General features: G+C 38.0%; 1 protein-coding gene across 1 annotated transcript in view; it reads left to right on the forward strand.

The window, feature by feature from the left end:
* Positions 1-18472, forward strand: part of LOC135964372 (putative ankyrin repeat domain-containing protein 20A2) — an 81377-nt gene that overhangs the window by 27202 nt on the left and 35703 nt on the right. Inside the window, exons 7-8 of the mRNA XM_065522606.2 lie at positions 5749-5779; positions 8430-8499. Coding sequence (XP_065378678.1) covers positions 5749-5779; positions 8430-8499 — 101 coding nt within the window. The remainder of the gene's footprint in view (positions 1-5748; positions 5780-8429; positions 8500-18472) is intronic.

Below are 18472 nucleotides of genomic sequence, written 5' to 3' on the forward strand. Positions count from 1 at the left end.
TTTATTTCTGAGCATGATTCTAGCCACAGGGGAAGGAGAATGAGATGAGAAGAGAGATTACAGGTGTATACTACTCCTGAACACAGATGACAACAGTGGTCACAATGATCGATAAAAAGCAGCTAGGAAGGGAAGCATCAGGATGACAGATCTAAAAATCACTTTTTCAAAGGAAGAGGGATTGTGAAAGGACAAGGAGGGAGGAAAGAAAGATATTTGCTTGGTTATTGGGAGTTAAAGCCAAGTAAACTTGAGATGAGTCACTTCCAGTTGCTTTGGCGTATAGCCACTCTCACAAGAGAGGTTATTGTTGTGGAGAGTACTGGAGGCAGGAGGGAGTGCTAGACTTGAGGTAAACTCCACAGCTCATTTCACTTCATAACTGTCAGGCCTCAGAGAGAGAAGTTTCACTGACATGAGCGAATAAGATGTGATTACGTTGCATATAGATGCTTTGGCTAATTTTTTTTTGAGACAGCCAGTTATTTGATATGATAGCTGTTTCATAAATGTCCTTTACAATGTAAGATAATATACCAAACTTAGTTAATTTTAGATGCAATCATATTATAAAATTCATTCTGTGAATACCAAATTTCTCATTTTCAATAAATACTGCACTGATTTTGCAATATAAAAGTGTATTCATATCCAGCAAGTCTGTGGTATTTCAGTGTTTTCTTTTTTGATAAATATTTTGATATTGGAAACTGATTCTACATGGTTTATGTGATGGTTTTATGGACCGCCTTATGAGTGGATCAAAGAGCTGTAATTTAAGGCCAAACTAGGGGGTAGGAGAAATGTAAGTGCTGCAGTAGCCCATGTGGTCATGGGAAAAATGAATATTTTATTTAGCTGTGATTTCATAAGTGTGTATCCCAGCGGATCAATTTAGAACACTGTCTTTGATGAGAGGTGAATTGCACGTTCACCTGAACTGTCATCTCAACTGTGTATTTCCTCAGCAACAGGACATGGGGAATTTATCTGTGGTGTGCTGGCAGCAATGCTTCTTATGTGTTGAGTGAAAATACTCTGTACCTTCACCCTCAGCCTTGACATTGATACCCTCAGGTTTGATTGCCTCATCTGTTTAATGGTCTCTTTTCTCCTCATCAGCCCACGTGTTTACAGTGATATCCATGCTTTTCTGTTTTAGGTACAGGCATTTGAAACATAATGTCACTATTGAAATGTAAACTGAGTTTTAGGAATCCTATATTCCTATTTTCCTCATTATATTTCTGTCATGTTGCTGTCCTAGGCAAGGAAAAGAAGAAGCCAAGAATTACCCTCAAAACTTTAAGTAATTATATACAAATCTTTGGTCTATATTTAAGGCTTCACATGTGAATTCTGAAGGTATTCATGCGTTGAGGGAAGATCATCTCAGTTTAATGAAGGCAGTTTTTAATTTAATGAATATTCATTAAATTGCTTTTTGAACATTTTGTCTCTAGTACACAGACACACACTATAATGTCATGGGTATTTGACATTAATGTGTTCATGCACAAACTTAGTTATTCAAATATTTTCTTATCCCTCAAGAATCTGTTCACAGGAAGTGGTGGATAACACATCCTACAGTTTGGATGCAATTCTTTCATCTTTTTGACTTGTTTTGTGGTGAACTGCTTTTAATGGATGATTCATGTTTTCAGTTTTAGGAGAAACACAGAAAAAGATGAGAAGCAAGTAAACAGGAACTCTATGATCAGTAGTAGACTAGTATAGTACATTCTCAATAGTACTATGTTTTTCTCCAGTTATAGAATTTACTTGAATGATGTACAATTAATCAATTATTATTATTATAGGAGATGTGGTCTCTTTATGTTGCCTTGGCTGGAATACCGTGTCTATTCATTGGTGCATTCATAGCTCACTGTAGCCTTGAACTCCTGGGCTCAAGCAGTCCTCCTATAGTAGCTGGGACTACAATTTTGTGTGGTTACATCTGACCTGATACACAGTTATTTATTTATTTATTTTTGATACAGGGTCTCCTTCTGTTGCCGGTACTGGGGTACAGTGGCACCATCTTGGTTCACTGCAACTTCTGCTTCTTGGCCTTAAGTGATCCTTTCACCTTTTACCTTAGCCTCCCAAGTAGCTGGGACTACAAGCATGTACCACCACACTTGGTTAATTTTCTTTTGAAGGTTTTGTTGTTGTTGTTGTTTGTTTCTTTGTTTCTTTGTTTGTTTAATAGATGAGGTCTCACTCTATTGCCCAGGCTGGTCTGGAACTTCTGGGCTCAAGTGATCCTCCTGCCTCAGCCTCCCAAAATGCTGGGATTTACAAGTGTGAGCCACTGCACCTGACCTGCACAATTATTATAAAAAGGAATTAAGCCCACTTCCGTTGCAGAAAATTGACCACCTTTTCGTTTTTTTCTAGAAACATTCATATTGTAGAACATATTGTCGATCACCCAAATTTTCTATTTTTTCTTCAGTTAAAATAGGATTGATGCTTATTTCACATTATTTTCTGACATTATCATTTCATTTATTCCTTTTATGGCTTTATTCGATTGGATAGATATAGAAATATAAGACTTTCCAAGTCAAATATCAAGGGAAAAAAAGAAAAGGAAAACAGATTAGGGAAAGCTATTCTGTGAAATAACCACCTGATTACAGTTACATATATCATATCAACTTCATAAAAATCTTACACAATGCATTTGTGTCAAGGTTCCCCAAGACCACCCCCAGGTTTGGTGGTTCACTAGAAAGACTCACAGGACTCAGGAAATAATCATACTCAGATCTTTACTTCATTACAAGAAAGGGGACAAGCAGAATTAGTAGAGGAAAAATGTGCACGTGTCAAGTCTGGAGGAAACCAGGCACAAGCTTCCAGGAGTTCTCTCCTGTGGAGTTCCCAGGATCTGCTTCATTCTCCCAGGCTCACATTTTGACAACATTTGTGCAGTGATATCTACCAGTACCAGAGTCTCATTAGAGACTAAGTACCCAAGTGTTTCTATGGAGGTTACTCTCCCCGACATGTACCCCAAATCCAGACTCCTAGAAGGAAAGCAGCTATTCAGAGTAACCACACTGTTTCTATAAACACTTTAGACACAGTGAGCCACTCTCCTTAGGGAATGGTGGAAACCCTTCTAGGCTCAAACGATTCTCCTGCCTCAGCCCCCCGAGTAGCTGAAATTAGAGGTGCCCACCATCATGCCCAGCTAATTTTTGTATTTTTAGTAGAAAAGAGGTTTTGCCATATTGGCCAGACTGGACTTGAATTCATTTCCTCAGGCTGGTCTTGAACTCTTGACCTCATGTGATCCCCCCACCTTTGCCTCCCAAAGTGCTGAGATTACAGGCATGAGCCACTGAGCCCAGTTGAGAATATCTTTTTAAAATCAGTAACTTTATTTCTTAGAGCAGTTTTAGGTTCACAGCAAAATTGAGAGGAAGGTACAGAGATTTCTCATATATTCCGTGCCTCCCCCATGCATAGCCTCCCCCATGATTAGTATTTTCCACCAGAGTGGTACATTTGTTATGACTGATGAACTTACATTGACACATTATAATACATTCTAATCACTCAAAGTTCATAGTTTACATCAGGCTTCACTCTTGATGCTGTACATTCTGTGAACTTGGATAACTGTATAATAAATGATATGACATGTATCTATTACTGTAATATTATCGACAGAACAGTTTCACTACCCTAAAAGTTCTCTATACTATGCTTGTTCATCTCTCACTTTCTCCCTAGCAACTCCTGGCAACCATTGATCTTTACTCTATCTTCATAGTTTTATTATTTTCAGAAGAGTACAGTGGAGATCTTTTTGAATAGTTAAAAAATTAAAGATCCTTGGTAATTGAACGTAGTCATTTAAGATGTTCCTTGTCCTTTGTGTTTTCCTTTTGCTTCTTTATCACTGTAAAGAATGATATATGCTGATGAGATGTGCTTTACATACTCAGAAAACATGATTTGTATAGATGTTTGGGACATAATAGAAAGGGTTGAGGGAAAGGACACCATGCCGTGCCACACGGCACAAACTGGAATATCTTGCTCTATGATAGAGATAGACTCTCTAGCAATGGAAGGGGACAAGCGCAAGGGGTTGGACTTTATAAAAGTGGAATCACTAAGTCTGTCATACTTACCTTCGGTTGGAATTAAGACCAGGCAGTGAATGCTATAGGTAAATACATGTGTTCCTTTGAGGGATGAGGTTGACAACAGCCTGCATTATGATGACATGACTTATCTACAACTAGATTCTGTCATGAGGGATGGTAAGGGAGTTTTGCTTGATGTGAGGCGAAAAAGAATTTTTTTCTCCTACTTGGGAGAAGGGAAGCATTGGAATATTCTAGTAGTAAAAGGGCATTGATAGTTTTCTTTCTATATATTTTTCACATCAGATAATACTGCCCAGCAGCCTGCCACACCTCCCCAGTGTTTCTTAAGCTTCTCTCTGAATGTGGATAAGCTCTTAAAGGAATGATGTTTCCAGTGGTTCTTTCTGTGGCAGGGAAAATGGCAGGTGAATTTGGGCCTTGTTATACATAATGCAGAGCAAATAGCTACAACTAAGGAAACCACCCAGCACCTTCCCCAGAAGAGTATTAGCCAGAGTAACACACCGATCTCTCTTCAGTTCTTCTCCACTGGCGGCTGGAAGGTCTTTGCAAGAATTCCTGTTTCTGGTCTGATTCCTATGTTTTGTTGGCTTCAGGTGATAATAGGGTGTTTTATCCTAAACTGAACAGTTTGAACTGAAGAGCTAGAGAGGCTGTGTTGTGTTATAACAAAATAAGTGCAGTAGTTCCCCCTTAGCTGTGGGAGATACATTCCAAGACCCCCAGTGGATGCATGGAACCGTGAATAGTACTGAATCACAAACTGTTTTTTCCTATACATACCTATCTATGATAAAGTTTAATTTCTAAATTAAATTAAATCTGATTGTGTCAGCAGATAGGGTGTGAGAATTGAATGGTGTCATCAGCAGGAATGATTCTTGCTTGTTGGGGGGAAAATCTCTCCACACATTTGGTCACAGAAGCCTTCTTTGTTGATGATTGTTGCTGTGGTGTGAGTGCAGAGAAAACCCTGTCCAGTATGTCTTTCCGCACATATAGTGGATAACGGGTACTACTATATACTCTGTTTTAATGGCCTCTCATATTTTGGTCCAGAAATCATGCGCTTTGACACTGTTGACTCATCACACCTGTTCTGCTAACAATACCATTTTTGCTCAATCTCATAGGGTTTGGATAAAATGACTTGTATACTGCAGTTCACTTGTAGATACTACGTTTTTATAAATTTATTCTTCTTTTCATCTAATAAATACAAAGGGAAGAGTTCTTACTGCATTAATTACTTACCAATAGGTATAATTAATGTTAATTCTAGTAAGGTCCCAGGCATGCTCCCAAAGGAATGCTTTGTAAGAAAGCATCAGTCTTATGCTTTAAAAAAACCAAACCAAACCAAAACAAATACAACAACAACAAAAACAGCATCTAAAGCATACACAAAAGTGTGCCCAATTGTTTTATGATGGTAGAGTCTTACTATGTTTCCTGAGCTGGTCTCAAACTTCTGGGTTCCTCAAGTGATCCTCCTGCCTCATCCTCCCAAATACTTTAGAGTACAGGCCTGCAGTGCTGTGCATTCTTCTGCTTTTAATATTCTGTACATTTATTATTGACTTAAAATGCATTTTTCCTTCTTCTTTAATAGATGTTGGAAGTTCTGATGAATCTGCAGTCAGGTAGGATTTTATAGACGTAAACATTTATGTTAACTAAGGAAATAGAAATGGAAGAAACTAATATCTGTTGAGTGTTGTATTCTGGGCTAGACATCCTGCTATGTTCTATGCATTTATCATCTCATAAGGCCATCACAACATCTGTGTTCCTATAACCTACTGTTCATTCAGTAAACAACTATGGATTAGAGCAGTTGATTGATTGCCTCATGATCCCATAGTTAACAAAGTAGCTGGCCCACAACTTGACCGTCAACCTGCCTGCCTTCCAAATCCCTTCCCTTGCTCCTCAGCATAGATTGATAGACATCTGTGCAGCCATTGGATCAAGGTATAGGTCTGAGTCAGTTTAATCAGATTCATTAATTCAATTAATGCCTAAATTAATGAGAGTTTAAATACCTTAAACTCTCATTGAAGGTTATGGTTAGCATGTAGTTAGTCCAAGAGTTTGTCCTAATAAATTTGACAATTTCAGTGGTAACCGGTATCTTATTTTTACCATCAAAGGCTTTAGGGCAGAACTTACTTAGCTTTGGCCATAGTACTGGAAGTTTTACAAAAGTAAGTTTAGGCAAGTCTTAGAGAGAAATGATTTGACTTCCCAGTTTGGTTTTCCATTTAGGCCAGGAGTTCTGTTGACTTCCATAATACTTTTTGAAGTCTTGTTTCTTTTTCCATGACTTTTCTATAATCTTGTCTTGATTTTTAATGCTTTCCCCTCTGCTTTTTTTGTGTTTCTTTTGTTCTATTATTTTTTCAAATTCTGTTGGCTATGTACTCCCAGTTTTCCTATAGACAGAATCAAGAGGACATAGAATTACAGAATGTTAAGGAATCTTAGAATGAATTAAAATACCTCCTAGTATTTTTACCTGTGTTGAATATTCCGGTCAAGTGATTCTGTAGATAGAGAATGTGAGGCTCAAAGAGATTAGTATGCTTTTTCTAGACATAGCAATTGGCAGAAATGAGATTTGAACTCATTTTAAAGCCCAGTAGAAACAGGAGTGAGTCTGGTGCACACAGTGGATAGAATGAGAATGGAATTAGCTGGTGAACCCAATGGAAGTAGGTAATAATGGAATGAGCAGGGGAAAGGCACGTTTGAAGAGAAACAACACTGGATTGTGTAGGAGTATGAAGTCTTCACTAAGAGATGAAGATATTGGGGTTTATTACAAGTTTGATAAAGATAAATTATAAAGATGAAAGACACAAGAAATTTGGGAATTATCTACAAAGGCACATTACAATAGAAGGTTCAAGGGAGCTATAAAAAGTTTGCTTTTTTTTTTTATCAAGGACCGACAAACTTGACGATTTTTACTGAAATATGCTAAAACATTTAGAGACACTGGCAGGAGTGTCTGCAGCAGACAGAAATATGGTATCATCTGCTTCCATCCTGACTTACAGAGAGGTGGCTTAGAGACCCTGGAGTACTAAGAGGCTGGAGACTGCTGAACTACATAGATCTGTGGTACAGGGCAGGTGCCTCCTTACCTCTGCCTCTGTTCCCAATTCACTGATGTCCTTCCCACGTCCAAGTAGGCTGGGTCAGGGGCATGATTGTCTGGTAAATCAGTCATGGAGTTCGGTTGGGTAGTTGGCAGTGTGTCTGTGCTGGGGGAAGGTGATGGAGACTCCAGTTGGCTTGCTTTTTAGGATGAGGGATATAGAGATCTGTTACTCCTGGTCATTTGTGGCCATCCCTTCCGGAATCTGTGCTTTCATAGACTGAAGAGTTGAAGATTGAAGACTTCTATGGAGCCCTGCAGTAGTGGAATCTGAAAGTGGGTGCCCATAGGAAGAAAGATATTTAGATAGTAGTTAGAGAAGTAGAGGTACAACTACCAGGACTCTGTTTCTCCTGCAGTCTCTCTCCTTGGATGTCTGAGTGCCTATGAAAATTTTTAATGGCTTATTAGCTTATGTGGACCTGAATAAGGTAATACCTATAGAGTGAAAATAATGGGATTTTATAATTATTAGTGTTTTAATCTTTCTGGGAAAAGTATTCTCAATAAGGACATTCACCTTTGTTCTTTGAGTTTTGTACATTTAGCTTTCATACATTTCAAATATTGCAGGAGATTCCGTATCCTGATTTAGGGCAAAGGAAAGCAATAGGACCTTCGTCAGTGGTTCCATGCTGAGGAATCAAGACTGCCATTTTGAAGTGAAGCAGATTAGTCTTTTAAGGAGAGATAGGTCAAGGAAAAGAGACAGTGGATCTTTCTAGCTTGTTTTAAGTCATCAGTTTTCTTCCAGTTTAGGTAACAACATTTATGTCATCCATTAATTGAATTTTAAGCTCAGCTTCAGGACAGATAATTTGTGCGTGTAAATTACTGTCAGGCTCTGCCAATATATTGACTGTCACTATTTGTTATAAAGCTCAAGGTCAGTTTTCATTGAATATTTTATAGATTTAGACAGATGGAGGCAGAAATAGGTAATTAAAATCTATTTTTAGAACAGAGACCATATTTTAATTGCATCAAGAATCATTATTTAATATATGGATCACTGACCCTTCCCCAGATTATGTCTTTTGTTTGAGAGGGAAGCTGGATATAAACTGGCAGTTATAAAAATTGTAAAGAAATCAACTTGCCCATTTTCATTGTGTGTTTTTGGTCTCAAGCATTTTCCATGAACTGCGTGTGGATTCATTGCCTACATCGGATGACGAAGACTTGAGTGTTGCTACTAAGGTAAAGTGGTCTCTTGTAAAATTAATTTTCTCACTCTGAATCTAGTTTTGCACAGTATTTACTTTTCAAATTTAGCAGTGGTTTACCTATCATTGTTTTATGATGATAATGGAAAGTTGGTCAGAGAAAAACATACATATGGCTAGTTGATTCAAAAAATTTGTTTATCTTTGGTAACTAACAAAAATTGACAAGTACTGTGACAGGGTGGGAGCTGTGAACTGGAAAATAAGTAGTGACAGGAAAGTTGCATTAGTAAATGCTTTCCCCAATAAAGGAAATATGAAATTTGGTTAAGGTTTATTTGGATAAATAGTAACACTTTGACTTTTTAATCATAGAAGTGTGACTTTCATACTATTTATGCCTCTATAAATCTTCAGTGTTCAAATGATTTGCAGTAATCATGGACCCCCTCTGGTACTTTTTGGTGGTGAAAATGTCCAGGACATAGCATAGAGCTTTTTCTTGGAAACTTATTATTTTGATAACAGATAGTTTGTAGGGGAGATTATTTCTCTACCTATATTATTCTGTAGTGTGACTAAAATAATATTAAAAATTGTAGAAAAATGGCTGAGTGTGGTGGTATACACCTGTGGTCCCTGCTGCTTGGGAGTTTGAAGCAGGAAGATTGCTTGAGCCCAGGAGTTTGAGAACGGCCTGGGCAACATAACAAGAATGTATGTGATTTAAAAATATAAATTATGGAAATGTAGACATTTAAATTTATGTTCTCAAAATTTGTATTGCAAAGGCATTTTTGTGTGTTTTATGAGTTGTCCATGAAAAGTTTATATAAAACACTTCATCTAATTGAATAACATATTTTGCTGCAAATAACCAGTTCCAGAAGCAGAGACTCTTAATACCAATATAGTAAGACTTTAACATCATAATTTTATCATCGTAGTTTATTGAAAATATTTACTTGGCCAGGTTCAGTGGCTCATGCCTGTAATCCCAGCACTTTGGGAGGCTGAGATGCATAGATCACCCGAGTTCGGTAGATCACCTGAGGCCAGGAGTTCGAGATCAGCCTGGCCAGTGAGGTGAAACCCTGTCTCAAAAAAAAAAAACAAAAAAAAAACAAAAACAAAAAACAAAAAAACCCCACACACAGAAAAATTAGCCAGGCATGAAATACTATCACAGAAATACTTACATAAACTGGGAACATACCTGTGTTCCCAGCTGCTCAGGAGGCCAAGGCAAGAGAATCACTTGAACCCGGCAGGCAGAGGTTGCAGTGAACCAAGATCGCACCATTGCACTCCAGCCTGGGGGACAGAGCTAGACTACATCTGAAAAAATGAAATAAAATAATATAACCACTCAAAGTCCTTATATCACACTCTGAAATTTCAAATTTTGAAGTTTTGATATTTAGTTGTTCAAATAATCATTGGAAGCTCCTGCATACCAAAAGCTACTGGAGGTTAGTAAACACATTTGTGTCTCTCCTGGAGTGCCTAGAATACAGTCTTCCATGTAAGAAGCATTTTAATTGTTGTTTTTTGAGATGGGGTTTCACTCTGTCCCCCAGGTTGGAGGGCACTGTTGAGATGTTGGCTCACTTTGATCTCTCTTTCCTGGACTCAGGTGATCCTCACACCTCAGCCATCCAAGTAGTTGAAATTATTGTCCTATGTCACATTAGACCTGTGTCACCATGCTTGGCTGAGTTTTGAACAGGCAGGGTTTTGTCTTGTTGCCCAGGCTGGTCTTTAACCTTTGGGCTCAAGTGTTCTGCCCACCTCAGCCTCTCATAGTGCTGAGGTTACAGACAGGAGACATTCAGCCTTAATAGTTGTTTAGTCTGAATAAATAGGCAAGTGAATTTTTATATAATAGAATATTGTAAGTAATATATCTAATGTGTCTAATGATTAAATATTGTATTGAAAATATTGCTTACATTTGTATTATTTCTTAGTATTTAAAGGTGTATAAGTTTTGATGTGTTATGTTGAGAAATTATGCCATAAATAAAAAGGAAATAAATTAGAAATAGGTCGTCAGCAGCAAAGAGGGTTACAATATATTTTCTAGTATCATTCAACTGGAATGTTCACATTGTGATATTACATTAACATTTCTTAAATGTTTTATTAGCCTCAACTCATGTTCTATTAAATATACCATTTCAAGCCATACATTACTCTTTAGTATTCTGGTGACCAAATCTTTTCCTGGGTGGAAATTTGATGAAAAGTTCCAGGTTTCCCTCTGTTGTAATAATGTTCTTTAAGGTAGTGGTAGATGACCATATTTAGCTACTTGAATGTCTTAGAGTAATAAACTCTATCACAGAAATACTTACATAAACTAATTGTAGCATAAATATTAATTAGTATTATTCGGGATATGAAAGAACAAAACACTCTATAATAGATCTATTTCTCCATGTATTTTATGGTACTTCATGTTGTTTCTTTTCTTTCTTGACTTAAGCTCATATTTCATTGACCAATTAGGCTTGTTTTTCATTTGTATCTCTCTTTGTTCTCACATTTTAAATAGAAACTTCTGGGGAGTCAGGATCTTGCTCTGTTCCCCAGTCTGGACTGCAGTGGCATGATCTTGGTTCACTAGAGTCTCCACCTCTTAGGCTCAAGTGATCCTCCCACATCAGCCTCCTGAACAGCTGGGATACAGGCACAGACCATCATGCCTGACTCCTTTTTGTATTTCTGTGTAGAGATGTATTCCCATTATGTTGCCCAGGCTGGTCTCAAACTCCTGAACTCAAGCAATCCACTCACCTTGGCCTTGCAAAGGGCTAGGATTACAGATATGAGCCACCATGTCTGGGCAACATTGGGGTTTATTTAAAGGAATTGATTAGGGCGGGGTGTGCTAGTGCACACTGGTTATCTCAACAGTTTGGGAGGCAGAAGTGGAAGCTTTGCTTGAGCCTAGGAGGTTGAGACCAGCCTGGGCAGTATAATGAGGCCTTGTCTCTACAAAACTACCAATAAATACATTAGTCTGGCATGATGGTATGCACCTGTAGTTCCAGCTATTCAGGAAGTTGAGGTGGGAAGATTGCCTGAGGTCAGGAGGTTGAGACCACAGTGAGTCATAATCATGCCACTGCATTCTAGCCCTGGGTTGACAGAATGAGACCCAGTTTCATAAAAAGAGAATGATAAGAATCTCTTGATGCAACTCATTATAATTTTTTAAATGGAAACTAACTCTTGATATTTCCTTAGAAGTGTGTCCCCAAGTATGTGTCACAGCCTTTACCTGGACCTTCCCATGAAAAAGGCAATGGAATAGTCAATGGAAAAGGAAAAGGAGAAGGTGAGAACTGGATTTTGTTTTAAAAGTCATTTAATGGAATGTTTCTTTTAGAATATGAGCACTAATATAGTCTACTAGCTAAAGAAAGTGTCCTATTAACTATAATAAGTAAAGGAGAATTAAAATGGTGATAACCAAGGGTCAGCTATTGATTCTATTGGAAGCACCACTGAAAGAGCTGAGTTCTGAGTTCCATTTTAAGATACTCTAAAAACTGGGGTAAGTCAGGAGAGAAGGAGGAGGAAATGAATAAAAGAGAAAGAAAGAATGAAGAGGGCAGAGTGTACACGGAATAAATTTTAAAAAGCATATGCGGGTATATGTAATGGAAGGTGGTAAAGTCAAATTGATCTGTAGAAGAAGGAAGAACAGGGTGTTAGAAATAGGAAACAAGATAAAGTGAGCTTCCAGTACGAAAATGTGTCAGCAAATTAGAGTAACATTTTCCTACTCTTGCTGTCATCCTCACTACTGGGGAGGCATTAAGGATTGAAGTACTTTACCAGACAGACCTGGGTTTTATCTACCATAGATGAATATCACCATAAATGGTCAGCCATGTATGGCTATAATTTAGTTTTATAGAAAATGGTGTAAATTCATGGGATAGTATCATATAGGCCAAATTAACATAGTTCAAAAGAATAGTGTTGGGTGATTTATGGAGAAGACATTAAGTAGAGATGGTATTGCCTGATTAAAAGTTCATTAGAAACATTATGGCTTATAATGTAGTATTAAATTCAGGGACATAGTAGGGAAGAAATTGACGCTAGGCCAAACAGGGCAATTAGGGTAAACCAATATGCAAGCAAATCAGTGTAGAAAAGGGCATTCAAATTGTCATGAATTAGTTGAAGAGCTTCTGGAAAGTGCACATTCTGATTCAGCAGGTATCAGATTCTGCATTTCTCATGAGTACTCAGGTGATGTTGGTGCTGGTCCTTGGACATAGCCCTGAATAACAAGGGAATAGCCTTCCTTTAGAGAAATCTGGAAAAAGAACCATTGGAGAGCAATATTAAAAATAACAGAATCCAGGGAAAGCATTAATTTCCTTTTATTTCTGAGCATGATTCTAGCCACAGGGGAAGGAGAATGAGATGAGAAGAGAGATTACAGGTGTATACTACTCCTGAACACAGATGACAACAGTGGTCACAATGATCCATAAAAAGCAGCTAGGAAGGGAAGCATCAGGATGACAGATCTAAAAATCACTTTTTCAAAGGAAGAGGGATTGTGAAAGGACAAGGAGGGAGGAAAGAAAGATATTTGCTTGGTTATTGGGAGTTAAAGCCAAGTAAACTTGAGATGAGTCACTTCCAGTTGCTTTGGCGTATAGCCACTCTCACAAGCGAGGTTATTGTTGTGGAGAGTACTGGAGGCAGGAGGGAGTGCTAGACTTGGGGTGAACTGCAGCAGCTCATTTCACTTCATAACTGTCAGGCCTCAGAGAGAGAAGTTTACTGACATGAGCGAATAAGATGTGATTACGTTGCATATAGATGCTTTGGCTAATTTTTTTTTGAGACAGCCAGTTATTTGATATGATAGCTGTTTCATAAATGTCCTTTACAATGTAAGATAATATACCAAACTTAGTTAATTTTAGATGCAATCATATTATAAAATTCATTCTGTGAATACCAAATTTCTCATTTTCAATAAATACTGCACTGATTTTGCAATATAACAGTGTATTCATATCCAGCAAGTCTGTGGTATTTCAGTGTTTTCTTTTTTGATAAATATTTTGATATTGGAAACTGATTCTACATGGTTTATGTGATGGTTTTATGGACCGCCTTATGAGTGGATCAAAGAGCTGTAATTTAAGGGCAAACTAGGGGGTAGGAGAAATGTAAGTGCTGCAGTAGCCCATGTGGTCATGGGAAAAATGAATATTTTATTTAGCTGTGATTTCATAAGTGTGTATCCCAGCTGATCAATTTAGAACACTGTCTTTGATGAGAGGTGAATTGCACGTTCACCTGAACTGTCATCTCAACTGTGTATTTCCTCAGCAACAGGACATGGGGAATTTATCTGTGGTGTGCTGGCAGCAATGCTTCTGATGTGTTGAGTGAAAATACTCTGTACCTTCACCCTCAGCCTTGACATTGATACCCTCAGGTTTGATTGCCTCATCTGTTTAATGGTCTCTTTTCTCCTCATCAGCCCACGTGTTTACAGTGATATCCGTGCTTTTCTGTTTTAGGTACAGGCATTTGAAACATAATGTCACTATTGAAATGTAAACTGAGTTTTAGGAATCCTATATTCCTATTTTCCTCATTATATTTCTGTCATGTTGCTGTCCTAGGCAAGGAAAAGAAGAAGCCAAGAATTACCCTCAAAACTTTAAGTAATTATATACAAATCTTTGGTCTATATTTAAGGCTTCACATGTGAATTCTGAAGGTATTCATGCGTTGAGGGAAGATCATCTCAGTTTAATGAAGGCAGTTTTTAATTTAATGTATATTCATTAAATTGCTTTTTGAACATTTTGTCTCTAGTACACAGACGCACACTATAATGTCATGGGTATTTGACCTTAATGTGTTCATGCACAAACTTAGTTATTCAAATATTTTCTTATCCCTCAAGAATCTGTTCACAGGAAGTGGTGGATAACACATCCTACAGTTTGGATGCAATTCTTTCATCTTTTTGACTTGTTTTGTGATGAACTGCTTTTAATGGATGATTCATGTTTTCAGTTTTAGGAGACACACAGAAAAAGATGAGAAGCAAGTAAACAGGAACTCTATGATCAGTAGTAGACTATTATAGTACATTCTCAATAGTACTATGTTTTTCTCCAGTTATAGAATTTACTTGAATGATGTACAATTAATCAATTATTATTATTATAGGAGATATAATATGGTCTCTTTATGTTGCCTTGGCTAGAATACGGTGTCTATTCATTGGTGCATTCATAGCTCACTGCAGCCTTGAACTCCTGGGCTCAAGCAGTCCTCCTATAGTAGCTGGGACTACAATTTTGTGTGGTTACATCTGACCTGATACACAATTATTTATTTATTTATTTTTGATACAGGGTCTCCTTCTGTTGCCGGTACTGGGGTACAGTGGCACCATCTTGGTTCACTGCAACTTCTGCTTCTTGGCCTTAAGTGATCCTTTCACCTTTTACCTTAGCCTCCCAAGTAGCTGGGACTACAAGCATGTACCACCACACTTGGTTAATTTTCTTTTGAAGGTTTTGTTGTTGTTTGTTTCTTTGTTTCTTTGTTTGTTTAATAGATGAGGTCTCACTCTATTGCCCAGGCTGGTCTGGAACTTCTGGGCTCAAGTGATCCTCCTGCCTCAGCCTCCCAAAATGCTGGGATTTACAAGTGTGAGCCACTGCACCTGACCTGAACAATTATTATAAAAAGGAATTAAGCCCACTTCTGTTGCAGAAAATTGACCACCTTTTCGTTTGTTTCTAGAAACATTCATATTGTAGAACATATTGTCGATCACCCAAATTTTCTATTTTTTCTTCAGTTAAAATAGGATTGCTGCTTATTTCACATTATTTTCTGACATTATCATTTCATTTATTCCTTTTATGGCTTTATTCGATTGGATAGATATAGAAATATAAGACTTTCCAAGTCAAATATCAAGGGAAAAAAAGAAAAGGAAAACAGATTAGGGAAAGCTATTCTGTGAAATAACCACCTGATTACAGTTACATATATCATATCAACTTCATAAAAATCTTACACAATGCATTTGTGTCAAGGTTCCCCAAGACCACCCCCAGGTTTGGTGGTTCACTAGAAAGACTCACAGGACTAAGGAAATAATCATACTCAGATCTTTACTTGATTACAAGAAAGGGGACAAGCAGAATTAGTAGAGGAAAAATGTGCACGTGTCAAGTCTGGAGGAAACCAGGCACAAGCTTCCAGGAGTTCTCTCCTGTGGAGTTCCCAGGATCTGCTTCATTCTCCCAGGCTCACATTTTGACAACATTTGTGCAGTGATATCTACCAGTACCAGAGTCTCATTAGAGACTAAGTACCCAAGTGTTTCTATGGAGGTTACTCTCCCCGACATGTACCCCAAATCCAGACTCCTAGAAGGAAAGCAGCTATTCAGAGTAACCACACTGTTTCTATAAACACTTTAGACACAGTGAACCACTCTCCTTAGGGAATGGTGGAAACCCTTCTAGGCTCAAACGATTCTCCTGCCTCAGCCCCCCGAGTAGCTGAAATTAGAGGTGCCCACCATCATGCCCAGCTAATTTTTGTATTTTTAGTAGAAAAGAGGTTTTGCCATATTGGCCAGACTGGACTTGAATTCATTTCCTCAGGCTGGTCTTGAACTCTTGACCTCATGTGATCCCCTACCTTTGCCTCCCAAAGTGCTGAGATTACAGGCATGAGCCACTGAGCCCAGTTGAGAATATCTTTTTAAAATCAGTAACTTTATTTCTTAGAGCAGTTTTAGGTTCACAGCAAAATTGAGAGGAAGGTACAGAGATTTCTCATATATTCCGTGCCTCCCCCATGCATAGCCTCCCCCATGATTAGTATTTTCCACCAGAGTGGTACATTTGTTATGACTGATGAACTTACATTGACACATTATAATACATTCTAATCACTCAAAGTTCATAGTTTACATCAGGCTTCACTCTTGATGCTGTACATTCTGTGAACTTGGATAACTGTATAATAAATGATATGACATGTATCTATTACTGTAATATTATCGACAGAACAGTTTCACTACCCTAAAAGTTCTCTATACTATGCTTGTTCATCTCTCACTTTCTCCCTAGCAACTCCTGGCAACCATTGATCTTTACTCTATCTTCATAGTTTTATTATTTTCAGAAGAGTACAGTGGAGATCTTTTTGAATAGTTAAAAAATTAAAGATCCTTGGTAATTGAACGTAGTCATTTAAGATGTTCCTTGTCCTTTGTGTTTTCCTTTTGCTTCTTTATCACTGTAAAGAATGATATATGCTGATGAGATGTGCTTTACATACTCAGAAAACATGATTTGTATAGATGTTTGGGACATAATAGAAAGGGTTGAGGGAAAGGACACCATGCCGTGCCACACGGCACAAACTGGAGTATCTTGCTCTATGATAGAGATAGACTCTCTAGCAATGGAAGGGGACAAGCGCAAGGGGTTGGACTTTATAAAAGTGGAATCACTAAGTCTGTCATACTTACCTTCGGTTGGAATTAAGACCAGGCAGTGAATGCTATAGGTAAATACATGTGTTCCTTTGAGGGATGAGGTTGTCAACAGCCTGCATTATGATGACATGACTCATCTACAACTAGATTCTCTCATGAGGGATGGTAAGGGAGTTTTGCTTGATGTGAGGCGAAAAAGAATTTTTTTCTCCTACTTGGGAGAAGGGAAGCATTGGAATATTCTAGTAGTAAAAGGGCATTGATAGTTTTCTTTCTATATATTTTTCACATCAGATAATACTGCCCAGCAGCCTGCCACACCTCCCCAGTGTTTCTTAAGCTTCTCTCTGAATGTGGATAAGCTCTTAAAGGAGTGATGTTTCCAGTGGTTCTTTCTGTGGGAGGTAAAATGGCAGGTGAATTTGGGCTTTGTTATACATAGGACAGAACAAATAGCTACAACTAAGGAAACCACCCAGCACCTTCTCCAGAAGAGTATTAGCCAGAGTAACACACCGATCTCTCTTCAGTTCTTCTCCACTGGTGGCTGGAAGGTCTTTGCAAGAATTCCTGTTTCTGGTCTGATTCCTGTGTTTTGCTGGCTTCTGGTGATATAGGGTGTTTTATCCTAAACTGAACAGTTTGAACTGAAGAGCTAGAGAGGCTGTGTTGTGTTATAACAAAATAAGTGCAGTAGTTCCCCCTTAACTGTGGGAGATACATTCCAAGACCCCCAGTGGATGCATGGAACCGCGAATAGTACTGAATCACAAACTGGTTTTTGCTATACATACATATGGATAATAAAGTTTCATTTATAAATTAAACCTGATTGTGTCTGCAGATAAGGTGTGAGAATTGAATGGTGTCATCAGCAGGCATGATTTTTGCTTGTTGGGGGAAAACCTCTCCACAATTTTTGTCACAGAAGCCTTCTTTGTAGATGACTGTTGCTGTGGCGTGAGGGCAGAGAAAACCCTGTCAAGTATTTCTTTCCTCTCATATAGTGGATAACGGGTACTACTGTATACTCTGTTTTAACAGCCTCTCATATTTTGGTCCAGAAATCATGCTCTTTGACACTATTGACTGATCACACCTGTTCTGCTAACAATACCATTTTTACTCCCTCTCATGAGGTGTGGCTGGGATGACTTGTATACTGCAGGTTACATGTAGATACCAAATTTTATAAATTTATTCTTCTTTGCATCTAATAAATACAAAGGGAAGAGATCTTACTGCATTAATTACCTACCAATAGGTATAATTAATGTTAATTCTAATAAGGTCCCAGGCATGCTCCCAAAGGAATGCTTTATAACAAAGCATCAGTCTTATGCTTTAAAAAAAAAAAACGAAACCAAAACAAAAACAACAACAACAAAAACAGCATCTAAAGCATACACATAAGTGTGCACATTTTTTCCTGAAGGTAGAGTCTTACTATGTTTCCCTAGCTGGTCTCAAATCTCTGGGTTCC

The sequence above is a fragment of the Macaca fascicularis genome, chromosome 10 (assembly GCF_037993035.2).
Source record: "Macaca fascicularis isolate 582-1 chromosome 10, T2T-MFA8v1.1".
NCBI classification, from domain to species: Eukaryota; Metazoa; Chordata; class Mammalia; order Primates; family Cercopithecidae; genus Macaca; species Macaca fascicularis.